We start from the raw sequence: 27,519 nt of genomic DNA on the forward strand, positions 1-27,519 counted from the left end.
TAAAATCAACAAAACGAAACTTTCGATTTTCGATCAGAACACGACCAAAAGGAATCGTTCCTGAAGAAGTGAATTCTGGTTACACATTGTTCTACCATAAAAGGACACTGTCGCTTGTCGCATTGTCATGGCCACCTCGAAGAGCTTTGCAAGAGAGTGCAGCTGTCCACCATTCAGAACGATTCAACCGATGTGCGGCGAGATGTGCAGTCCAGAAATGGACATGCACAAGATGCAATTCGAACGCAATCGAAGTGAAGAAAGCAGTTTTTTTTTGCAAACTGCTACAGGTTTGCGGATTGTGTTTTTACCTGAATAATGATGACAAGTTGTTTCCATTTACGTTTTTGCAGGTTCGTCTTTATGCGTTTTTGACACTTCCCGTTTCGATTTGTGTACGCAATAACAAATGCGATAAGGCGAGGGGAAAATAAATTAATTTCGCTCATTCTTCCTTTATTTTCTTTAGATTGTTTGAATTGTTTTACAATGCGGCAACAAAAACCGTACGTATGCTTTGAATTCGAATAATGGTGAAATGTTTCACGCCTTTGAAATATTTCGTAAAGCTCCAATAAACCAATAAAAAGCTCATTGCGTTTGAATAAGTCTGTTCAGCATTCGTCAGTGATCGCCAGGCAGTCTATGATCGTATCATTTGAAGTTTCATAAAAAGAAAAAATATTATTTCAACTACACTTCGTCAAGACTCGACTATTCGAAAATATTAAAATTGTGTACTTTGGAAACCAGAGCCAATCAAAGCACAACCGATCTGTGTTCAAAGCTAAACTAGACCATGAATCCTATACAAAGATTCGCTTATTTCAATCGGTTAAATATAATACAAATAACAGTTAAAGAAACACACAAATAATTAGTCCCACTATAATAACAATTTTTGATAATCTCTTTACGAGGTTATTGTTTATGAAGAAGTGAGAAGAACGGGAAACAAAAAGGCCGCAAGGAACGCAAAATGGTATTATTTTCTGATAAGATATAAATACTAGTGTTTTTTTACTTCATAGAAACCGCCAGGCCGTACTAAAACTTATTTTTACCACGTAGCCGGATAGTTAGTCCTCCAGTGGGAACGGTCCGGATGAGATTTGATAACCGGTCCTGCAGTGTGGAACCGGCGCCGTTTATCACGTACACTCACATGTATCGATATTTATGAATAACATCTAATTTTCGATTTAAAATCCCTTCCGATTCGAATTCAAACCTATTCGTTTTTCAAATCGCAAACGTTAAACATTATTTTCTGTTTTTACTTATTTCAGAAATCTTTCTATAAGGTTATAATATAACCATAATTTAAATATTGTTATAGGTTGTTATAGCTTTCAATAGCTGATTTATTATTTTGTTTTTATTTCTTTTGAACGGTCTGATCGAATTGTACTACATCTGTTACACTATAACCGTTAAATAACTTGATATTTACCTTTTTGTTGTAATGCGGTTCACAAAAAGTTGTAAACTTCTCGCGCAATCATTTGGTAACCACTGTACGCTTAAACATGACGCCTGCAGTTTCTCTCTCTCTCTCTCTCTCTCGCTCTCACGCACAATGGACTCAAGTGGCCACAATACGGGAAACGCAAGATGATCACATGCATACTGTTTGGATGCGTAGAGAAAAATCCAGTTCTCTCATACCTTTCAAAGTGAACGCACGCGTGTGTTGCGCGTTCCGCACCGAACACAATTTCTTCGCACCGATTGGAAAAGTTAGTATTTATATATACTGAGTTTACATCTGGCTATCAAAAACCTACTAATACATTAGTTAGGGGCCTTGATAGTATGTTATAGCTTTGTGATCGTGAATTTTCTAGTGCAAAATTAATCTTGAAAGTGAATGCTTCTGTGCACATGTGTCTCTGTGTACGTGCGTTGGACGTGTGTGTGTGTGAAACTGTTTCGGATTGTTTGATTTACAATTTTTATTCATAGTCCATATTTGTTAATTGTTTTTGTTGCTTTTGCCTTAAGTCTAATCCACCCCTTTTTCTAACACCTTCCTTGCTATCTAGCTTCCGATTCGGTTCGGGTCTGAAAAAATCAAGTGTCAAGCAAAAAGCGTCAACAGCGTTACAGAGGTCGAATAAAGTTCCCCATTCATCGATAAAGATAAGCATCGAGTGATCGACGACTAGCAATTTCCGGAATTACACCGTCTGCCCGTCTGCACTTGTGTTTGTGCAAGTAGTTAGTGTGACAAATCCACAGGTGTGAGTGTGGTGTCCGCGTGTGTGTGCGTGCAAGTATTGTGGAAAGTTGCGCCGTATCGAAAAATCATTCGTCTTTCTCACGTCTGCTGCAGCTGGAGGAGTAGAGCTCCCCAGAAAGGTGAGTAAACAGTGACCCAATATGTCATCATCACTCATATCTGCTTTACACTGACACACACGGAACCCGTGGCACGCATTCAGCGAGTCGACCCGCGGAACATGATTGCGCTGCGCAAGCAACTTATTTCGCCAGGTAAAGCGTGCAGGTGAAGTTGTATGTGTACACGTGTAATGTTGGCGATGGTGGTGGTGCTGGAGCCTTCAATCGTACGCACACAACCCTTTGTATGGTTGATCATTGCAACCACGGGCGGGACGTACCATGCCCCGTTTTGGGGAGTTGGAAGTTGAAACGATCGAACATTGCAACCGATCGTGTTTGGTCCAACAACAATGGCACTGTCACGGGTTGTCTCACTGTTTCGATTTGACAAATAAAACAAAAATCTCGCTTCAAAGGTTCTCTGCATACAACAAACCTAATCTCAGTCTACCTAATGCTTGTGATAAGTAACAGACTCTCTATTATTCCTACACCTTGTGGATCTGGCTGGTTTTATGAGGGTGCTATTTGAGCTGTAAAGAAATGACAAAAAAACACGCTCACACTCACACAGTTAAGCTACACAACCCAAATACTTAAGAAAAAAAGTAGCTAATATCTAGTTTCCCCATTACGAAGCCATAGATGCCATAAAACATATCACAAGTGACAAAGTAAACCCTTTAAGCTTCTGCTGATAGAAGAAAGGTTTATAGTGGAGTACATTCCCATCTTTAGTAGAGGCGTAATCAACGCAACAGCAGTTTCCTCCACTAGCAAGAGTATGGCCACAACACGGTAAATCGCTTATCGGAACTAACCGTTGAATGACCATGGAACAAAACCTTCCTAAACACATTGTAGCAAGAAACTGATAGAAATTCATCGAAAGACAACGTGCTGGCTATTTCCTGGAAGCACATGTTTTCCCAACCGAATTAAATGTAATTTCAAGCTAAAAAATTACAACCTGATCACTTGTTAATTGTACTTTGTTGCTTTTTTATGTGGAGAGCTGGGTCAGATAAGATTCAATTCATCATATTCAGTATGTTCCCCGAAATCCGAGACATAAAACCAGAGAATTAAAGACTTGTTATCTTTAAAACAAAGATGTTACTTGATTAGTAGAAGGTGCGTTATTCATGGCGTTACTTTGCCATAATTTTAGGAACACGAGTATAGTTTGTATCGGTATTTATGTACATTCAACAGCCGTACAATCGAAATAAAAATCATTAGGATATGTTCCAGTATAATAATACTTACGTCTTATTCTGTTTGATTAAAATATAATATCAATTAGTTAAAATATTATCAAATACTCCAAGAATCTTTATGTTTTACGGCTTTATATCATAAACATATAAACAAATTAATACATTCGGAAAATATTTACAACAAAAGTACAATGTTTTGATAATAATTATTAAATACGAGAATGCGTTCATAACTTGTAAGGACATTTTAAGAATCAATTACTAATCTAACTACTAATGAAATATGTCGAAAAATTGAACACAAGCATAGCAATTTCGTGTACAAAACTAAGTGACAGGCACATATGTATTCTGAAAAACCTCAAAATAACTCAAATGTAATTCGCTTAATAACGCTTCCTTCTCGATCGTCTCGATTTCGGTCATCCCGCACGCACGGCGTGTTAACAATTTAAATGTTTCTATATTTTCTACTTCCGCGAATTGTTAGCAAAAAAAAACAAACTTACATTTTACGACTAACTGAAACCCATTTCGGAACTGCACCTCAACATCATCCATCGGTGCATCTGTTGGCCATGCGCCGATGCTTGATGCATCGTTGTCGCCGTCGTCACTGCCGCCATGTTGCGTGTTGTTTTGTGGTTGTTTCGTCCGTTTACACACCACCAATACCGCGTCACACTACCGATCCACATCCCACCCACCCAGCAGACGTTAAGAAAAAGGTTTCCGTTTTCGCCAAAGGCGGCCCTTTTTGTTGTTGTTTTCTTCAAGCCGCACAGCGCAGAGCGCAACATGCAGCGAAAAAAGAAAAGGTGTAGGCCGACAAACCTTAAGGAAGGCGGCCAAGATCTTCTTACAGTGTGATCTCACCAACACCAGCAACAACGCTGGTAAAGATCTTCAGCTAAAATCCGGCCCTTTTATGCTCTCACAGTGTGGTAGTATTTGTGTACAGCCATCTGAAGCATAAGCATAAAGCATAAGCCAAACATCCCGTTTCTTGACGTGCAGCATATAGTTTTCTTTCCGCTTCGCAGAAGTATGTTGCGCCTGCTGCTTCGTTTGTTTCATCTTCCAGTACCAAACGCTTTCCCGAGTTTCTCGAGCCACAAAACTGGGATCGGTTTTTTTTATATTCTGTTTTCGTCTTGAGCATATACACTCTCCCTTCTTCTGGGCAGCTGTGCAGAGGACTGCCAGGCGAACAGGAACAGAACAAGACATGAAGAATGGTTTCTAGGTAGCAAATTTTATGCCGTTTCTTATGTGCAACAGCTCAAGACGATACAGTTGGGACATCTGAAAGAAGTTTTATTTTTCACGTGCCTTCTTTTGAATCAATCTGAACAGGTAGATAGCCGAGGATCTTTCTCTTTACGACAACCTGCACATGCTTAAGGACCATCCTGTCATTCTAAAACCCAAGGTGACATTATTCTGCAGTCTGTGGAAACCGTCAAAAGGGAATCACATTTAGCTGACGATTCGGACGCTGACCTCATTTTGTGACGTACAATGCTTCTTTTATTCTTTGTGGGCTTTGTTGAGCTTATGGCGAAACGAATCTGTTTCTCAGTGCAGTCGAATAAACAAAGCCAACAAGATGAAGATCCCTAAAGATGGATTGCTCAGCCGGTAAAGATTTAGCAAGAGCCGGACGTCATATTACACGTTTGTCAGCATGTATCTGACAATTTCACAGTGTACCGGGAAATAGGATGTATAGAAAAAGGATCAGGATGTGTTTTAGGTTTTGATCTATTGATTTTTCCTTTAAAGCAGGTAGTTTCTCTTAAAATTACTCACGAGGTAAAGAGAAACAGGAAAGATGGATCGAAAAACAAAGAAAAAATATTTCGTCTATGAAGCACAGCTATTTACGTTAGAATGCTTCATTAACACTAGGACATCAAAAGAATCTTCTGCTCTATGTTTCTTTCCCAAAACTCTAAATGAAAAAAATCAATACAAACGATTCACATCTTTCCGAAGCGGAAGGCGACTTACAGTTCAAAAGTTTCATAAATTTTCCACTCAAGTGAGCAAAATCGATTAAAATCGTCTGGCATTGCCCCCGACCATTTCAAGATGCCATTGCAGCACACATGCAGTTTACTTTCAGCTTCAATGTGTTTACCAATTATACTTGAAAACATGAACTGCACTTGGGAGAGCATTATAATAAAATCTCGCTCCAATGAGTGTGCAGACAACGCATGATCGCCATCACCATAATCGTTATGATCGGCGATATTATTGCATTCTCCCCGATTGTCGATCGTGTATGTTCATCACTTTTGTGGAATAGACAGGCCCAAATGCATTCCATGAGTGATGCATTTTTTCAATTGAAGTACACTCGAGATCACGATACCCAAGGGCGTTCGAACGTGTGAATGTGTAGCTCTAGAATAATTTCCTGGAATATGGGAGATTGAATGTTGTATTAGTTTTCATGTTTCCTAGTAACAACTCAGTGGTTCCAACCAATTGACCATGGTTGATAACGGTACTCTCACGGTTGGTACTTGAAAACCTCTTTTTCCATAGTCAACCAGAAGAGCCGAAGTTTATCAACTGTAAACTTACAATGCGCCGCAGATGTCTGCAACAAATCCCCATCTGTACAGATCGACTGATCGCAGGCGTCTTGTGCAGGTTTTGCACCTTCCACCATTCAATCTCCAGTGGACGAATGTCTAGAAATTCGATACGCGGAGAAGCGTGATGGCCTTCCAGCATTCCGAATGAAGAACCAATATTTGTCACCTGCTGACGATTTGTGTACTCGGAACGTAGCCGGTGACTTCACCCTAGCAACGTACGTGAAACGATACTGCTGCCGCCGTTGATGATGAGGACGATGATTCAAGGTGAACCAGGTATTATCGCCCGTCCAACATCGCCGTGCGCCATTTTCAGACTCATCCATAGTTCCATCAACGGATAAGAAAGACTACAGCAAGCAGCAGACATCATTCCAAAATATACATGTACACACACAGTCACGAAGATGGCGCCGCTGATCATGTGCAAAGAAATCGCGCGTGTTTGACACACGGCACAGGAAGCTCGGAATGCTGCACATGCGATCGTTTGCTTTGCAAAAAAAAAACGATGAAAGAAATAAAGCAGAAATGGGAGAAAAAAGCGATCACACTCCAACCGGCACCGAGAAAACCTTCTTTGATGTAAATCAAACTTTCTCCCATTCTGCCCATCGGTTTTCATCTGATGAGCAAGCGGGGTTAAAGATACTGATGTTGATCGAGAAAGACGCCATTTGTCGGCGATCGAAATGATCCTGTGGGGCTTCCTTTCACCTAACCTCACATCCTGTGCACTTCCACGACGGAACGATCTTAATCGTCCGTTTACCCCAACTGGAGCTCGGCACGTCAAAGGGAAGTGATCGTTGGGCATCATCTGACTGTATACACCGCACTCAAACTTCCCCAGAGCACATACGAAACAAAAACTCTTACCAATACGCAAGAAGGAAGGAAAGGAAATGAACATGAATTAAAGACAACCGGCTCCAACCACGCAATAGAAACACGGCAACCAGGGAAGACATTTCGCAATGGCAGCAAGTTTTGTGTTTTGTTTTATCGTGGCGTTGCTATTTCACAACATACGGTTCAAGTCTTTTAGGACACGGCCCGAAACAGCTGGCGCGTGGTGGTTTAATGGAACCGATTGTCATCGTTCCAAGACGCAAGTTACTGAACAGTACTTGAACGTTATGTGTTTTTTTTGGAAGATCTTGAAAGTATTGCAGCCAGAAATTCTGTAGAAATTTCACGACATCAATCATGCTTATCACACGTAACTGATTATCACTTTTGCAATCATTAACAGGAAGATAATTCGCCATTTTTCCATGGCCTGGTTTGCTGTTGTCTACAGGGTGTGATCTATCTAGATGACTGTCAAGATTCCGATCACGATAGTCCAATAAAAAACATCTTCCAAACCATTACTAGATATGTGGTTTAAAACCATTTCTTTTGTTGGAAATCCCAAACCTTCATATCAACCATTTGCTTGCTATCAAAGGAAATGGTTTTTAAAACCGTTTCAATGTGGCTGGTCAAGATGAACTAAAGCTCATCACGGTATCTGTGATAAGAGTATAACGGTGTTAGCAGGACCAACCGCAAATCAACAGTTCTTAATCACACGTAACTTGATAAAATATTGTTCGAGCACTTACCACCTTCTGTCGTTGTTTTCTGGAAACAAAGAAAGACCCCGTTGGAATAGGAAATGAGTACAAAAAGAGCTTGATGGGATCTTCGGTCATTTCCCTCACTGATTCCCTTTCTCGCACTCTCGCATCTTATCACTAAAAATACTTCAAGAGAGCTGTGTGAAGACGTGAGAGGAATTTTGATTGCAATTGTTGATAATTGTTTACCTACCGCATTCAGGCGTGATCCACCCTCCCATCATAAAGGGGGTCACATTGCGAACGTCATTTATCATGGAACGTGCATCGTGTTGAATGCATCGAACTAGTTTATCACCTTCAGAAAATTTACCCCTACCCAACAGTGCTGACGCAGACTGAGCAAACACAATCAGCTGAGGTAGATTGTACAGTTTAAATTAATTTCGACCCATATGACAATAATCTCAGTATCCTGTTAATATCATGCCCATCAAAATCGAATTCAACTGAACCTTTCTTCACTATTGTAATTGATAACTCACAACAGCAAACCAAAAACAGGGTGAAGGGCTACATTAAAGGTCCGCCAATGGTCTATAATTAACATAAATCGAATGAGCAAAAGATTAAAACCTCACAATTAACATTATCTAAGTAATGAACATAGCATAGAATGAATACAACAGTGCTAGCTGACTGATAAGAATCGTTACCCCCACACATGAAGGTATGGAGTACACGGTTGAAAGTTATGTTAATTAACGTTCTTATTTGTCCACACAGTAACGGAATGGTAGCAAGACATCAAGGTACCCATTATAGTTCTGTCCTCGTGTGCACGATTGCATTTGTAGCAGAGTAAACAATATATGCGTTACTATCACCTGGACAAGAAAAATGGACTAACACGAGCTTGTTGGTTTAGAAAGCGCGACATTCGCTTTGATAAGTTTGACGCCTTCCTGGTGGAGAGACTTGAGGACCCTTTGGTAGTAAGTAGAAGCTTTGCTTTACGAAATGTGCACGAATGCAACATAAGCCTGTCGGCTCAAGACTGTGATACGAAGAATGAGCACAAGCTTTTGTACAACCACAGTGAGAAATTACAAACATTATTGTGTCATGTTGTAGCTCCGTCATGTATTGGAATTCTCGAGAAATAGTGTTGTAGACATACAGAAATTGTAGCTCTGAATATATAAATAAAAGATCGCGCTGAATATTCTTCTAGAAGTCATGCGTTTCACAAAATATTTGCTCACAGTATTTTGTACTCTCGCATGCCATATGGTACCAACCACAGCATACGAAAAGTACGATCTCAAAAAGCTCCTTCATCCGATCCGGATCAATCTCTTCCTATGCTTTCAAACATCACCCGCCAATGTCTGACGCACCACTATGACAATGTGGGAGCAAACTCTTGTAAACCGGTTTTCTGCAACGGCATAACTTCCAGCCTCGCACCGGGCACCACTAGGACCTCCATAAGCAAGACTGAAAGGGCTTAGGTCATGTAGCTTTTCGTAAAACAGTGAGGGTTTCTTTGGATAGGTACGGTTTGCGAGGTATTCATGTGGTGCTCCCGTTTCTTCAAATGCTAAAAAGTGGAGAAACCACACCAGACACGGTTTGGCGATAGAAGAATAAGCTGCGGCTCGAATCATCAGTCCCAGAGATTACTACTACGCGAGGTACTACCACATTCGAAGATCTCGGAGGCGGACAAAGCGGGCACGAAACAAGAAATGACACAAAGCGATAGACAAGACAACCGGTACCTACTCCGAGAGTGCCAGTTTCGGATGCGTGGGTTAACCTCCGAGTGTGAATCTGACTCCGTGAATTCAAATCTTGGAGAGGTGAAAAAAAAACTTCGTACGAGTATGAAAAAATTCAATGAGGGAATGGGACGAAGAATGAGGTAGTATGCATATATTGGTATTCCAGACATTTCCTACTGGATCGAGAGTTGGCTAATGAAGTTTTCCAGTTCAGAAGACCTTCAGCCGTGTACCGGCGAATCATTTGCGATCCTCTGTAGCAATGGATTTATTTTTTGTTCTCTCTCTTATGCAAAATGCATACATGGAGTGATGCAGTTCTAGCAGATCAAAATGGTTTATGTGTGTGCTGACTCTCGAAAGCAAAAACACATTTTTTTCTCAACGTACAGACACATCGTAGAAAAAGGTTTACCACTGGAGAAAGAAGCCAGACAAAGACTGGATATGACCTGATTTTGCTCCAATAGCCACACTGCAAAGAACGTCTTTGTTTGTTTGGGTAGTCTCGCTAGGAAAGCACTAACGGCTTCATTAAAATGCTTTTTATCACGTACTAGCTACTAGCAATCCGCTTAGATACGAGGTCCAGGGTCCATGCTTTCTGACCATAGATACCATTGAAGGTTTAACAAACAAATTTGAAGCAAAATAAACGACTTACTGGAACGATCTTCGTTCCAAACAAACTGATCATGCACATACAACCAACGAAAGATCGATTTTTATACCAGAGAGCACACCTTTTTAAACGATCTCCCTACCTTCAAAACACCCCATCACCCAATCAACATCACCATCTTCGAGGTTCTTTTTGAACCTTCTCATCAATATTCATGACGGTAACATTTTGTTCTTTGTTTTCAGTACATTTTTGTGGCTTTTTTTCACTGCCGTAGTCACTCAGTGTCAGTAAGGATGAATTGTTGGTTGTGATTCAACGTTTCGTTCCATAATGCATGCACTGTGGTTTAGAAAAAGGGTATATTTGAATGTATTTTGATATGCAATGCTGATCGTCACTTTGCTTCTAAACGCTAATGAAATTCCGATCATGAAAACCATCCCCAAATGCAGACCGATAAGTTTTGGTGTTTTTCGTTTAAGCCTATCACGATCGTAACGGAAGTTAAAAGATCTTCAAGATAATCCCATGCACTAACGTGTGGCAACTTGACTTTGCATAGTATATAATTAGATGTCTGTGGTTAATTTTTTTGATGAGGGAAAGGTGCACATTTGTCTTATTCCTAATACATTTCTGCATTTACTCTTCACTAGTACTATTATTGAGCTGTCAAAAATTACTCACACATAGATAGTGCACGTAGAGCAACAAAGAATTAATTTATATGCACAATAGTCATAAATCTTCGCCATTTGCAGGCGATACGAATATGTTTCCCTTTCTGCCAGTACACGAGCGCCCGGAAACCATCATATTTCTCTGGTGTGATTTCAGAATGCACCAAATGCATCACACAAATGGAGATTCCAACCGACAGGAGAGTTAAAAGGCGATTGAAGAAGAAAAAGAAAGCATAAAAAACAATACATCATCTCAAATTTCCATCAGCTCGCAGCTCAGTACGGTTTCTCGCTTTCGTCGTGGTGCAGTTTCGCCTCGTAAAATAGCTTGCATCGGCATAAATATGTCAAAGATCACATAAACCCCAACACGCGGACCGCGCTCCCCGTTACATTCCCCATGTTAATAATGGTCGTCCGCTCCTTAATTTGTCTAGAGCACGAACCTCTCCCGAAAGCGATCGTACGGCGAGGTGGGCCTTATTCCACCGTTACCGCCACGTGAAGGTGCAGTAAATAAAAATGCAAATAATCAAACCCCCTTTTGCTGCAAACGATGAAATGTGGCTTCACCGGGTGGAAGCCAAAACCACAACACGGCGGCGTTTCAGAAAAGGTGAAACTGCATCTCGCACACTGTTTTACCTTCCCGCTTTAGAAGGAGGAATGTCGGGCCGTCACCAGAGATGTCGGGCTCATGGACCGTGTACTCGTACTCCACAAGGAATGGTTGGTATTAGCGAATGAATTCGAAACACCTAGCCTTTACTAGTTGCAGTGGGATAGATTTAGGGTACCACTGGAACTACAGTGCGGTGTGGACAGTGATCGAGAGACCACACGTGTGTCCGATGGATCGGCATGGGAGAAGCAATGTATTACTTGCGGTTTACTTACCTTCCGCTCCATTTGCATGTCTAATGTCGGGTGTCCAGTTGTACCATAATAATGCATCATTCATTTCGAACGTGAGCGTCTGTGGAGGGCGTATCCTAAATCTTCTGGATGACAGCGTCAATTCCTTACTTTTGACCGTCACCGGAAGTGTATGGTTTTCGTCAGCATTTTCTATTTCATCTACGGTAGTATGGAATCATGTAGATCATCGAACACGCTCGCGAGTTACAGCACCTAAAAGTTTGTTATTTCCGGAAGTTAATCAGTGAATGTCACTCGATCGGTTAGGAAAGATGTATTGCTTTTTTATCACTGTTTAGCGATAAAAAAGCAAAACCATTTTGTTACGTCAAGACTACTTTACCAGGTAATAAATCTGTAGTCGTCCAAAGTTGTGATTTTTTAAATGATTCATTTCAACGGGAGATAGTTATGAAAGTTATCATCGAAACAGTATCTTTCTGAGAAGATCAACAAGGTATTGTTGGGAGTGAACTCTTCCCAGTATTTAACAGTTACACCTTTCGTAAATATTTTGAATCTATTATTTGCCATTGTAATTAACATGCAGCTGAAATTGACGCACAACCTGGGCGTTATCTCGAGCTTAATGAATTGTACGTTGTACTTCCATACGTATCCAGCTGCATAGCTGTACACAGCTGATGGGTTTTTCAACGATTTTGAAGAGTTCTGAGAAGATGAGAAGCCTTCCAATTCTAGGAACTGTGATAAATTGCTGTAACTCTTATTTACTGCGTTATGCGTATTGCCTAATATGTAGGCGTGAACTCTTCCATTAAAGTTCATTTTTTTCTTTTGGTGTATACATTAGTTTAGTAGACTTCCAAAAGTCTATTGTTATGCTTTAAGATACAAAGAGCAGGAAAGATAGTTGCTAACAGTATTATTTATCGTTAAATGTCCTAGAAACCAGATTATATGTGATCCTTATTCACGTTCGACTTATTTATCGCTTTATTCCAAGAATACAATTAAGTAGGATTCCATGTTCAATCCGGCATAATTCGCTCCTTCCACCATCCAGTACTAATTCATGCCATACCACAACATATTGTTGATCATGTAAATAAGCCCAACACCACCAAACATCATTGTGCTAGTAAATTTAATTTACATAAAAATGCGACACTTGATTGTACGCCATCACGATCGACTCCACCAATGGTGTACGGCACCATTCGTGAAGTTAAATGACGGGATAAGTTCTTCAAGATCATGGTACGTGAACTCTCAGTCGCATCAACAGTCGTACACCGTAACGACAGACGTCTGTACTGCAAACAGTTCTCCCCTGGTTACCCTATCTGCTCCCTACCTTGTCCACTTGAGATGAATGCTCAGAGTTTTGTGTATGCGTAAAACTTAAGTATTTTAGCTTGCTTCGTTGGAATTCTAATCCGCGTGGCCTTGCCACCAGTCCCTCATCGCCAACAGTTAAACATACCATCCGAAACCACACACAGCGCGGAAACTATTCGCCCTTTTTCCGGTAATCCGGTACAACCACAAACAGACACACGGCAGCTGGGATGGGGATATAGCTGATGCTAAAAGAAAGTGCACTTTTCCCTTCGCTTCTGTTTTGATATTAGTGGAGATATATTGCACTACCCAGCTAGCAGGTCGCGCTCCTACGTTGTAAAGCTGTCAGTGTTAATTACTTGTTGTACACTTGTTACGTCGAACGGTAGCATCACGGGCATTGAACGAGATGTGGATTTTTCAATGCATATTGTGGCGATATATTCTCTCACGGATTTCTCGAATGGTGGGTTGGAGTATACGATCGCGTATACTTAGTCAAACGGGAGCAAATGCATTCTATGAACTATCCCCTATATTAAATGGCTGCTAATTGCTTATTTGCCAACAAGGAAATTCTCGCACGCACGTGCTACGATCAGCCCGAGAACGAACACGTTACAATGCATTATTATATCGAACCACAGGATTTTCCAGAAGTCATACAAACGATACACAAACCCTTGTTCAAATGAACCGATTTACTATTGCGCGTTGCAAAGAAAGAACACCAATTTCCCCGGTAATTAATTTATAGTATCGAGAGGTGTTTTTGCACCGTTGTTTAACATGCGTCAAACGATTTGTAAAAAAAATCATTTTGCTTTTGATTCTTTGCAACAAATAATTGTAGGCTGATCGTAAACAACGGCGGGAGACTTGAATCCAATTTTTAAATGAAAATTTTTGAATCAGAACAATCACGAAAAGACACACGCCTGTTTTAGATTTGAACGAAATCCATCTTTATGTGTTTATAGTACTATCATTTTATTGATTGTTTTTGGTAGGCTCAGTTTAAGATGAAACGGACAGGGGAACGGCAAGATGAAACTTAACGAAATAACCGCAACGACGATGATCAAATTTATTTCCCACTTCGCGCTCATAAATTATGGATTCTAAATCGGACGGGTTTTTCTGTCTTCACCGTGTATGTGTGTATGTGAATGAGTGTTTAAAATCAATCTGTCTAGCCTGATAGTAGCTATGGTGGGGGGACAGCATATTGCTTGGGGAACCGCCTTGATCAACTTTCGATCGTCTATTTGTCGGGCATGGTTCGATCATCATTCCGCAAAGGAGATAAACGGTAAATCATCGTTTCCTACGGACGAATTTTGAAGAAAATAAAAAAAAAATTCCCAGTGGGTTGTTTGTCTTTGTGACTAAGACTTTACCGCTCCGCTGTGTTACCACAGACACTAATGTTAGGGCAATAGTTGCACGAACGAACATAGGATCGTAAAATATTGTTCGTTAACCCCCACTCACGCATGTACCCAAGATACGCAAGTATTGAACGCCACGAATAGCGGCGACGATCGATTAGACGACCGTCGATCACCGATTCTCCACCATCGGCATCACGTTTCCGTTCGCCGTCGCCAAGGGACAATGCTTCTGTTACCGTACGGGGTACAATTTATGGCCACCGGTGTCGCCAACGTCGGCTTAAAGCAATCTCCGCGTCACCGTGCCCGCATGCATCGCATTCTAATTAAACCGTCAGCGTTGCGACGCAATGCCTCAGTGTCATGCTTGCGTGCCGGTAAACTAGTATTACCCACCATACGTACTGTGCTTTCCTCCCTACTACACCCCGTGTAAGATTACATGCCAACACGACACCACCACTCTCGCTGTATCCATCACGCAAGTGTTTTTACAGCTCCAAAGAATCGAACAACTATCGGCTCCACAACTTAGGCTTCATTGGGAGTTCCAATAGAAGCACTCATCTCGCACAAACAACGGCGACTAGCTCTAATCAGGCTAGGCTCTCTTACCGTATGTACAGCTCTCCCCGAGTTAGATGCTACGTCCTGTTGTCTAGCCTTATGAAAGTCGGAATTTTGTTATCCATACCTTTCATTCCGTCGGTTTCAGTGGGCGAGATTGTCGTGTGATTGATATATTCTACCCCTATCGCAGCTGTCAACCACCGTTGCCATCGAAATCGTCGTGCATTGGCGTATTGGAGAATGAGCTACGAGCATGTGGTGTATTGAATTCCATTTATCACAGATCATTTTGTACAGCCTTTCATGCGATCCGATCGAGAAGCGTTAAAAGCTCCACAGGCGCCTCTCGGCTATGAGGGCAAGCTTACTGTCTGCACTGAAAGCCAAGATAGATTGTCCCAGCGCGTGACAAAAACCACAATATAGCACCCAATAAGGATACGATAAATGGGTGGGTGATTTTGTTGGCCTTTGGTTGGTCTTCTTCAGTCGACAGTCTTATCGGTTAGGCGGAACTGCAACATCATTTACTTCTTCGAAGAGACCTAACGCACCTTCAATAAATATTCGAATTCTTGCGACATTTAGCAAACCCCGTTTGAGTTCACTAGGAATGAGGCGTAAAACACCAGAACATCCATTCAGAAAGTGTTACGAGATGTTTAGGTTTTTGGATGCATTCCAAACGAACCGGCAACGAACGTGTGAGACCAGTGGCAAATGGAACAGTTCTCCGCAACAGTTATAACTATGTACGAATGTTTACGCCGAGACTGGAATTTATTACCCGGTCAAGCGTTGAAACTAGGAGGAGAAGGATCACGTACCAACCATACAGCAACTGGTCCGAACTGTTGGCTGTGGCGAGCATTGATCGATGGCTGATGAGCGCATGACGGATGGGAGCTGTAGAATTTAATGCTACTGTTGCCGTACAGTGGTACGTTTATAATTATTTTTCCCACTTCTGATCATAATATAGGGAATTTTGCTTGGGTATTAGAATGGGTTTAAAGACCATAAACGGAAGATGGTTTGATGAATATAAAGTTCCAAAGATAATTCGTGGAGGTGTCGAAATTGCCTTTGCTCAAAGCTATGTGTTTATTGCTAATCTGACAATTTAGTGCGTTTGTTAATGTTCTGTTGGCCATATTTACTGTTCCAGAATTCTTGTCACAATTATATTGATGAGATATGTACAATTTCTTTCAAGCAAACGAACGTTTATTTAACTGGTCGTAATATGGATATCATTTAAGATCGCACCTAGCAGGACTCTTGGGACAGACAGACGCATGGAACATATTCTCGAAAGATCGTCCAAAATGGAAGTATTACTTAAGAACAATTACATTTTCTTTCGAGTAATTGCCTTGTACATATTATGTACAACTGATCAACAGCTGCTGCATTGGTCGCCTGTTTGGCAGGTTGCAGCTTCTTGTCCGTACCGTAATAAGGTCACTAACCTCATCTCGATTGGCAGCTTTCCATCATCATCTTTGGCTACTGCTTCCAGCTACCAAGAAGTTTGTGGTTTTGTCCATTTCTGTCCCTTACTTTTCCGCGGTGCGTTCTCTCTGTAGCGCCTCGTTTCCGGTTCACCGCATGAGATGTGTTGCCTTAAAATCTTAACCTTCCCTCAAGGGACTGGATAAATTTATTAATGGACGGACATTTGCTGGAGACGCCCAAATGCGAGAAAGAGGAAAATATGTACACAAAAATCAAGTAGCGACGCGCGGCACGATATGATCAGCCAGATCTCATCAACCAGCATAAAATTCACGGTTCTGAGTAACCTTTTAAACTCGTATGAATACAGAAGTTGGCTGGGCACCATGTAACGGGGTGAAGATCGATGTGATGATGATGATGATGAAAAGAAGCGTCGAAAGTTGGACTGCCTGGGAAGGTTTCGCGGTCAAAAGAAAACACGCCACTGCAATTAAACAGCATGATCTAGCCCCGAATAGGGGTTGGTGGAGAACAACGCCTGATCAGTGGGTAAAGGTGCGTTCGGTTGCGGTTGCGACTCCCCATCTCGCCCATTTGTATGGGTTTGTGTGTGCGTGCGTGTATATTTATGCACCGACACAAAAGTGCATCAGTATCTGTACGCGCATTCGATCGTTGCCAACGCATACAACTACACACATACGCATCAACATGAACGCTGAAGGCAATTTTCTACTTCCAGAACGCTCCTCGGTGAGTCGTTTGTACACCGAAAGCGCAAACCAGTGTGCGAGTCGGAAATGGCCTCGGAACAACACCGCAGCGGATAGCGGTTATGGTAGCGCTAGAGGTTAACCAACCGTTCCGCGATCGGATAAAAGAAAGATAGTGAGAAACGCACCCGTAGCTAAAGAAGAGGTTGCTGGGTAGCAGTAATTGTTCGTACTTGTTCCCATCTTAAGTTGCTACCAGTGTGTGTGTGTTTTTGTCTTTTTTAAACCATCTGCGCACAGTAAGTGCTCCAAACACACCACATAAACCGACTTGCGATAAGAATAATTATACAGCGAACCACAGGTGCAGACGGGTCCTTTCCATTAAGAGCCGATCCCGTATCAGCATCTCTCGTCGGAGTTTATTTATCGAAGAGGTACGGTATCAGGCCACCCTTAAGGGAAACGAAGCTAGGCTCACAGATTGACATAAACGGTACTTCATTAGAACGTTTCCCTTCCAGCGTAAGATAAGCGTGAAGTAATGTAGGAAAGAATTTTTCCCCCGCGGACGTGTATTTGAACCATCGTTTTCAGACACATTAAAGGTCCATCAAATCCGAGCTAATAATTCAATCACTTCTGTTTAACACTAATGTGTCATAACCATTGGATGGGACGGAAAAATAAAAAAAGAAAGAAACACACCAACTAGTTTCCACGATACATCGTCAGCGCGATCGTGATGACGATTCCAGTATGAAATTGTACCATCACGCCCCATTTGCGACAACATTAATTAATGGGTCTAACACTTCTGACGCCGGGTTGATGAACAGATCGAGCCTTTCAAAACGCTACAATTGTCGATCATTATCGATCGTTTATTTAAAGAGCGGGAGGGAAACTGTAGGTGTGTGTGTCGAACAGAACGGAAGTAGCGAACGAAACGGTGATGGGATATTAAAAAGACATAACGAATTATTAATTGCATCCCAGCTTGTGTCTGCTACTCGAGATAGCAGTATGAATGGATACTGTTTAATGGAACCATGGGTGAATTTAAGTGTGTTGTTTTTCATCGCTATAAACGAATGTTCTCATTTGGACTAGTTGGAGAAATGGGAGAGTAATTTCAAACTGATGCTTATTTAGCATCGCAACATTCGATATCTGACACAGAGCAATGCAAGGGTGTAGAAACGGTACATCGAAGAGCGTGAGTTCGAATCCTACTAATTAATGTTGAAGTATGGTTTTATTTATATTTGTCATAGTACATACTCTGCGTACTACTGTACATTCCAATTATTCGTTCGTTATTAGATTAGATCTTCATCTCAATATAGAGAAAAAGTCCTTTTTACCACCGGTTTTACCAGATAAAGTCAATGTTGTGGTTAATTCTCATAAGATAAGCATAATTAAACTTATTAGTTTATCTCAATCATTGAGAAACAAATTCTCGGTATTAATGGTTTAAGCGCTGACTGTAATACCTGCAGTTTAGATTTCCAACGCCTAGCAAAACCGAAAGCTTACGCGCTTGACCGTAATTGAATCTCCGTATTTGCATTTCTGCCCCATCCTTACAACTCTGAGCAGACGAATATTAAAATGCAATTACTCAGCTCAATTAGTTACGTTTGAAACTGAAGTTTGAAGCTAGTACGCGCAATGTATTGCCGCAGTCTAGCGGTCTTTTTCAAGTGCCAAGCGCTCTTGCATTAGTTTACCAGCAAAATGAGGACTTGTACAGCAGGTGGTAGTGGTGGTAATTTAATATTCAGGAAAAAAAATATACCATACCTTCCGTCTCTTTACCGCTGCACATTTACCAACGATCGGCACCACTGTTCTAGAACTCCGTGTAGCGCCATATTAGGAAACTCGAACTAACTCACACAAAGTCAGCAAGGGCAAAGAAGGAAGTTAACGTACAATTGTGCACGGAGATGCATTTTACGGTGCAGTTTCATAAAGTAGACTTGTAGATTTTATGCAAATACTTACTAACGTTCGAATTGGTCAATTAGTGGCCTTTTTCATAATGATTCGTTCAGTGTTTATAGTACTTTATTGAGTGCCCTATATGTCCCGGTAGTAATCCAACAACCTTCAATCGTACCATTGTGTGATGGGTACAGTACACAGATCACACCTTTAGCTGAAGCCCTTGCAAACAAGATTTGAAATTGTTTATCGAAAAAACACACGTCCGAAGACCGTGGCTGTGTTTAGTGGATGGCTTGAAGTGTACACACTAGATCGTTTAGCAACTTTCGCTTTACGGCGATGGTTTACCGTACCGGAACCTACACTTCTTGGAGCTGCCATACAAGCGGTCTCCACACCCTTCAGAAGAAATGCTTTTGGAAGGTACGAGTTAAATCGGTTTTTTTTCTTCTCTTCGTTCCAAGATCGTACATCAAAGTCGGCACAGGAAATAGATCTGCGCCCTGTTGTCGAACTATTTTCGAATACGATCTCTTGATCGTGTCTGATCAAGGGTGAAAAGAAGCAGTAAAAACAAAAATGCACTCAAAATTAGTTTGCTCCCTACAGATATTGGAGCAGGAAATCGATTTTCCACCGACAGGCGGATAAAAGGTAAAATTTCTCATTGAAGAAGACATATTGCACAGGGAAACGTCTCAAAATATACATTTCCTTGGGCCGGTGGACGACGCGTTGATGGATTGTGGTCCATTACCCGGACCCAGATGTCATGTTAATTGATCGTAACCGCGTCTGTCGTCGTTGCAGGGTATTATGAAGCAGACACTACAAAAAATAACGAAACGATCTTGCATTTGCGTTCCCTCTCTGCATCGCTTTGCAACCGTGGGTCGGTGAGCTCAGTGTCGATTGCGTAACGACATTGATGCATCATCTTACTTCGCCTTCGAATGGGAGTGGATCTTTTTACAAATGACAGTCGCACATGCAAAACAATGAGTGGAACCGGTTGCTTGACAAAGTTTTTGGGAACTTTGGCGACTAATAAGCTACGATCACGCTAGCTGCTCGAAAGTCCTTTCATCTATTGAAAGTTAAGCACAATGTGCAAAAACTAGTCTACGATCGGGTAAGGGTGCACTTTAGCAAACCTGAAAGGGTACTTAGTTGCGAAGAAGTGGAGAACGCCTATAATGGTGTGCCGGAATCATACGTCATAAACTATCTATGGAAAAGCACAATGAAATTGTTACCCTTTGTTTGCGATGATACACTGCAGTGTGTCATTAGCTGTCCAAAAATAAATGGACACGTGAAAGGAAGTTTTGCAACTCTCCAGGGTAAAAGCACTTTTAGCATCTTTAAGTTAGATCCTCATAAAACTAGTGAGATGTACTAGAACGACCCTTCGTTTTCGCTTAAACCATCGGTCCATGGACATTTTGTGTATGCGAAATCTTCACTCCGGAAAGTTTCAGTGCGTGGCGTAATTTTACACTACTTGCACCACCACCACCGGGACGGACGGGACGAAGAATCGTGTGTTTGTGTGTAGCATTCCATGCGAGGTTCCGATTGAGATAGCAGCCCGTGACTATCGCACCGGTTGTTTGCCTGCCCTGTTATCGCTACCATTCAGCGAGGCTGTCTTATCTATTTCGTCGTCGCTGTCGTCGTGATCATTCTCGCTGTTTGTACGCTTAAAAGTTTTTTTGACCATATACACACGGCAACAACGTTGCGCGACACCTGGGTAGCAGTGAAAAGACGTATTTAACGCTGCCTCTTTAGTCGACACGAGCTGGAACCACAGCAGTCTTCTACCTACTACCTGCAGACGGTAAGAACGTTTTAATAATCAAGTTTGGTTTGGCAACCACCATCTTCAAGGTGCCTACCTGGTGTAGCGCATACTAATAAGCTGATTAAGAGCATTAATTTACACGAAACCACTTCATTCGGAAGCGCGCCAAACACGCTAGTCTCGAAAGCTAAAACTGGAATAGCCGAAGGCGCCAGAATCGAACAGAGTGCCTAAATAAAATGATTCTTTTTCGGTGTTTTAGAATCAAAGCTGAAATAACAGTACAACCATGTGCTCTGGTCCATGTACGGTTTCCCACTGCCGCCTTTCATGTAAACACTTCGTGCTCTCCTCGGCCAGTGTGTGCGTTCAGTTTTGATGTGTGAAAAATAATCAACAACATGATCAGTAGTGCATGCGGTGGTGTTCAGACTGTGTGGGCAGTAGCGTAGTATAATCAAAAATTGTTCCGATACACCCTTGACCGGGCGGCGGCACGCTCATTTTGGTAGTGAAGAAGGAACATAAATTGCATTTAATGTGGTGTACGGTGCTTGACGTTATGAACATATTTTTGAGATTTATTATGTCTTTAAGCTACTCTTTTTTACTGGCTGCCAAGTACTGACTGTTTAATCGTTGTAAAATAAACAAAATACCACAAGATTCTGTATAATCTTTTTTCTGATACTTCCGTGAGTGAATTGACGTAAATTATCCAAGCTAGAATGATTAAGTAACTATGTTCTATTACATCCGGGGGTTAAGATTATTACATTATATCTATTTTCGTACAAGGAACCCTATTGTAATACCCTGAAACGCTTACGATATTGTCCAAGAATGTCGAGTGCAATCATGAATGTTCCGGAGTTTCGCAGACCGTATGCAAACGCCACTAGTACAATATTTGTTTTAACAAATGCTTCCTCTAGCGTCTAAAAATTTGTTACCTTAGACTAAACCTTCCCTGCTTTGCATTCTCTCTTAACAAACAGGTTCAATCCACACGATGAGATGCCAGTACCTACTGGTGGTCACGGTAGCACTATGTGTGCTTACCGTGAACTCCAGTCCGGCCGTCAAGCCGGACCTGCCGAAGGCGCAGGATCCACTGTTCAATAAAATGCTTGCCGAAAGCACCCGCATCGTACCGGATGCACACGATCCACACTACAACAAGATGCTGCCGGATTTGGACGAAAATCTAATCGACACCGACAGCGATGATGACGACGAGGAGGACGATGATATTCTACCGAAAAAGGCAGCCGATTTGAATCCAATGTATGCACAAAAAGGCAAACAAGTTAAGCCAGAAGTGTCAACCATTGGTAAGTAGCCGTGAACGAAAGAAAAAGCAAAAAAAAGGTTAGTGATTAACTGCTTATCACGTACTTTACTGATAGGTTCGGTGCCTATCAACAAGGTAAAAATCAACGAAGATATCGACAGTTACGAGGAGGTACTACTGAAGGGTAACGGCAAGAACGTGGTAAGTAAACGGATTGGTTTAGCGGAAAAAAAATATTTAAAGGGAGTTAATATTAAACCTAAACTATTCCATCATTGACGAAGGACATTGATGATTGGTATCAAGTGGAGGATTTAAGCAGTGAAGTTCATACCATCGATGAAGATGTAAGTCACACTCCATTCATGTCGTGTTCTGTGTGTACCGTGACGTAACGTGCCGTATCGTCAATGTCTTTCTGTTCTGATCGTCTACTTCATCACCATCGTTATCTTCTTCAATGCTCCAGCGGCAACTATTAATTCCATCACTTTAATATCCTTATTTACTTCTTTCTTCTACTGCTACTACTACTACTACTCCTCGTTGGAAACCACTTCTGTAGAATCCTTCCAAAACTACCACCTCTAAACCTACCACCAAAACGGAAGACGAAGACACTTCCGATGAGTACGATGATGATGAATCGGACGAAAAGATCGATTTCTCCGGTGTAGACAAAGTTCTGGCACAACCACTTGTAAGTGAACGACATTGTACCAGAAAGGAAACCAACATATCTTTTTCTCATTTGCTTTTACATTAAAAAATCCTAGCCATTGTGCATATTGGTTAATTAAATCTTTCATTCTCAATCATTTCCAAGAAACCGGTACCAGCAGAGAAGTCGACCAAATCGTCAGCAACGAGCACGACCGTGAAACCGAAGAGTACCACCGCTGGCAAGCAGAATGTCGACCAGCAAAATGTTCGTGACCAGTATGATGAAGATGACGACGATGACGAGTATGACTATATTGAGTACAACTATGACGTCGACGATGACGATGATGAGGATAATGATGATGATGACGATGATGGTGATGATGAGGACACGGAAAAATTGCCGATAAAGATGCGAAAGAAGAAGCCTGGTAACAACGTTAACAACGAAGCCAAGAAGAAAACGAGACCAGTTAAGAAGATAAAGGATCAGAACAAGACCAACAAGGGTGTAAGTATTTATGCGTTTAAGTAAATTTATATCTTAGTATCACCTTCTTTATACACGCTTTTCCTTTTCTTGTACTACAGAATGATGAATATTATTACTACGACGATGATGATGACGATGATGACTATAACGTGGAGTCGTCAAACAGTACATACTGTCCACGGGGATGTATCTGCGAGCGCAACATGCATGCATACATGGTTGCCACGTGCAGTCGTTTGGATTTGGAAACCCAAAAGTTCACCTCACACATCACCGATCTGCAGGTGTTGGACGTAGGACCCAAGTACCCGATCGAACTGGGACCGGAGTTCTTCAAAAAGATTGGTCTCAGCCACGTCGTCTCGATCAAAATCACCAACTGCACGATCGTTTACATAAGCCCGCAAGCATTTGCCGGTCTGGACGAGCTGTACTCCGTTAATTTGACCAATTCGGGCATTGATATTATCCATCCGGATACTTTCGCGAACAACACGAAGCTGCGATTGCTGACACTGTCGGGCAACGATTTGAGCGCTATGCAAAGCGTGAATCATAACACTCCGTACATGGACTACATGCTAAAGGCACCGACCGTGGAAGAGCTGGACATTTCGCGCTGCAAGCTGCAGGAACTCCAGCCGAACGCGTTCAATGAGCTTAAGAACATTATCTACATCAACCTGTCGGAGAATAACCTGAGCAACCTGCCGGAAGGAATCTTCGATAACGTGGAAACCATCGAAGAGCTGGACCTTTCGATGAACAATATTGCCGAGCTGCCGAAGAACATCTTCACCAAGACGTCGCTAGCGATCCTGCACCTGAAACACAACAAGATCAGCAACAATGTAAAATTCGTAACGGCCGATCTTCAGAAGCTTGATGTGAGCTTCTGCCAGATTCGCACGATCAACAACCAAATGTTCAAGGGCATGGAGGGACTCACCAATCTGATCCTGAAGGGTAACCACATCGAACAGATCAAGCCGATGGCGTTCGTCTCGCTGAACAGCTTGCGTCAGATCGATCTGTCGTACAACAATTTGGAGCAAATATCCGCCCAAACCTTCATCGCAAACAGGATGCTGGATATCATCCGTATTAACAACAACCCGCGACTGAAGCGTCTACCGAACGAAGGCTTCGAAAGCTCGTACAATGGTACGTTCAACGTGTATTTCATGGACATTTCGAACTGCGATATTTCTGAGCTGGCGGATAACACGTTCAAGACGATGCCACAGCTGACGCGACTGAATTTGGCGTGGAACAATCTGCAAACCATTCGGCCCCCGGTTATGGCTCATCTCAGCAAGCTGATGGATTTGGATCTGAGCAACAACATGATCACGGAGTTGGATGAGAAGACATTCCAGAACAATCGCAATCTTAACAGCGTAAGTGTTGCTTTTATAGCAATCTCGGCAAGATTTTAAAGAAAAACTAACATCCGTTCCTTACAGTTGAACCTGTCCGGTAATCAAATGTCTAGCCTTGCTAGCAAGATATTCCACCCGCTGCAGTATCTCAGCGAGTTGGACATCAGTGATTGCGATCTGCGCACCATCTGGGACGATTCGTCAGTCAAGGCGAAGCGCGAGGAAGTACTTCCGAACCTGAAGCGTCTGAATGCATCGTACAACGAGATCGCGGAGGTGTTTGTATCGGATCTGGAAACGATGGCTAAACTGCGCGTACTAGACATCCGTAACAACTCACTGAGCTGCAACGAACGGTTGCCAACGCTAATCGATTGGCTGCAAAAGAAGCAGGTAAGAGAGGTAACGCGTTAGGATATTACATCTATAAAAAAAGATTGTTCCTTACAAAATGACTACATTTTTTATCCATTTTAGATCTCGATGGCCGATACCGCACAAGATCATGTGACACACGCTGAGATGAGTGTTCTGCGCACGGACAACTCGGCCACACTGAAGCAGTGGGGACAATTTGCCTGGGAAATCTGCCAGGGCGGTAACGGTGATCCAGATAATACGCTCTCGTACAGTGAAACGGAGGAAGATTACGATGATGAGGATGATGAAGACACCGAGGACGCGGACGCTGATGTGATGGCGGAAGCGAACGCCAAATCAAACAAGATCGTAGATAGCAAGAACGAGTTGGATGAATACTCGAACGAATCGGTAGATAATGATAGCGATGATAATGAGGATGCGGATAGCGAAGATGAAGATGACGATGATGACGAAGATGACGATGATGAGGAGGACGACGTGCAGGAGCGTGAAAACATCCTTGATGCCGCCAACGGTATCCAGAGGATCGAACAGGATATTCTCACCGGCAAGCATAGCACCAACGATGAGGACGATGAGGACGATGGTGAATACGAGGATGATAACGAGGGCACAAACGTGGATGAAGTCGTCATATTGGAGAACGCGTCCATGTTCGCTCTTTCCACTGTCGCACTGATGGTTGGTTGTATCGTAATCGGCAGTTTGATAATGGTGATGTTGGTGGCTAGAATCGTTGCCCTGATCTTCAAACGACGCGGAGAACGCTACCGTCAGGCATTGCTTGCATCGAAGAACTCGTTCGTCTACCAAAAGCTGACGGAAGATATTGTTACACCGAATAACCCGAAGGTCCATCGGTACGAACCGATCAACCAGGTGTAAATGTGAGAAATTAGGATGGAATTTGAAGATGGAGTTTCCATGCGCGATCACACTCACACACATACATGCCACGCACAAAGTCAACAGGAACACGTGGTGTGCTCTTAGATTTCGTAAAAAAAAACATGCAACAGTAATACAGTCTGTTATAGCAGTAGCAAACAATACAAAATGCATACTTAAACAAAACACAAGATCACCGAGCTTCCCGATCAGTGGTAACCAGCAAGCTGGGAACCAGCGTGTCTCGGGCAACAGCTATGATGTACTTATCGGACAGTAAGCAAATAACAGATCGGGCAGCTAACGATGCAGATATTTTTTTCTATTTATTAAGTTCTTACTTTCTAACCATCGAAGCAGCATTGATTTCAAATACTTTCTTCTCCTTGCGCTGATCCTCAAGACGAAGATCCGTCTTGCTTGGCAGACTCGCCCAAGGTAGCTTTGTTTGCGATTCCAACATAATGTACCTCCGGCGATCGAAGAGACGACGGCTCCGTTGGACGGACGGCATCTCGTATCCCCGTATCGATCCGCTTAAGGAGCCTTTATTGTATACTACTATGTGCGCGTACTTACCGCCGGTAGCAATCGTGTAGTGGTAGCTTAGTTTTGTTTAGTGCTATGTATACTTTTTTTTACATGTTTTTGGTTCACCATCTGAACAACATTCCTAGTTCCGGTTGCAAGAAAAGAAAACAACAAACATATCAGAATATTTTTTTTCGCATCTAACGTTGTGATCAAAGTTTGGTTACATTCAACCTGAAACTAACAAACGTGAATCGGTAATATTTATAAACATGCACCACAGAACAGGCTTCGTTTTAGTGCCATTTTGTTTTCGAAACACATCGGGAAGAAACACACCGATCGTAGTAGAGCTCATCATCTTCGATCACCGGAAGTATTCTACTTAATGCCGCTAGCAGCATCATTCAAAGCATCCAAAACCCCCTGTCAAAAATATGCATTTCGATATAATCCCAGGGAATCGCGCAATACGTACGTGCATACACACAAAAGATCAGTATCGTAATATATCCGTCTGCATTTCAGCGAAACACAAAAAATGTCCAAAATTCGCAGCAATAGTGTATTTACTTTATAATTCTGCTATTTTTAAATTATTGAGGTGTCTACCAAAATAAACCAACAAAAAGGATTTGATGAAATATACGTTTTATCAAACCGGAAAAAATGGTTGTTTTATTTTAATTATCAGTCCTTCTATCCGAACTTACTACACCCTTGTAGTTCGAAAACGTGATTTAAAAGGTCACTTTTGCTCCCATTTGTTCTACTACAATGAAGGTCGTTTTTTCGTTATCTCCCATCATCACAAGTTATGCAGCCCATTACGATTGCTGGTCATGTCATGAGCATGACACCGAGCAGCTTGTCAATAGAAAAAATAGTTCAGCTAAGCTCCCGAAAACACACAAAACGTTGG

General features: G+C 42.0%; 1 protein-coding gene across 5 annotated transcripts; it reads left to right on the forward strand.

Annotated features, from left to right (window-relative positions):
- The first annotated feature begins 1,605 nt into the window (after window positions 1–1,605).
- Window positions 1,606–27,241, forward strand: LOC125767604 (uncharacterized). 5 transcript variants are annotated; one of them, XM_049434371.1, is made up of 10 exons: window positions 1,606–1,739; window positions 2,046–2,361; window positions 21,961–22,296; window positions 22,372–22,457; window positions 22,541–22,603; window positions 22,822–22,956; window positions 23,083–23,430; window positions 23,511–24,812; window positions 24,879–25,196; window positions 25,272–27,241. In XM_049434371.1, exons 3-10 carry the CDS (start codon window positions 21,975–21,977, stop codon window positions 26,061–26,063), a joined length of 3,366 nt encoding a protein of 1,121 aa, XP_049290328.1. In that variant the 5' UTR covers window positions 1,606–1,739; window positions 2,046–2,361; window positions 21,961–21,974; the 3' UTR covers window positions 26,064–27,241. The 5 variants fall into 5 exon arrangements, with proteins under 5 accessions (XP_049290328.1, XP_049290330.1, XP_049290331.1 ...); XM_049434373.1 differs by having other exon boundaries at window positions 24,879–25,187; XM_049434374.1 differs by lacking the exon at window positions 22,541–22,603.
- Window positions 27,242–27,519: the final 278 nt, after the last annotated feature.

This window comes from Anopheles funestus, chromosome 3RL, assembly GCF_943734845.2.
Source record: "Anopheles funestus chromosome 3RL, idAnoFuneDA-416_04, whole genome shotgun sequence".
Taxonomy (NCBI): Eukaryota; Metazoa; Arthropoda; class Insecta; order Diptera; family Culicidae; genus Anopheles; species Anopheles funestus.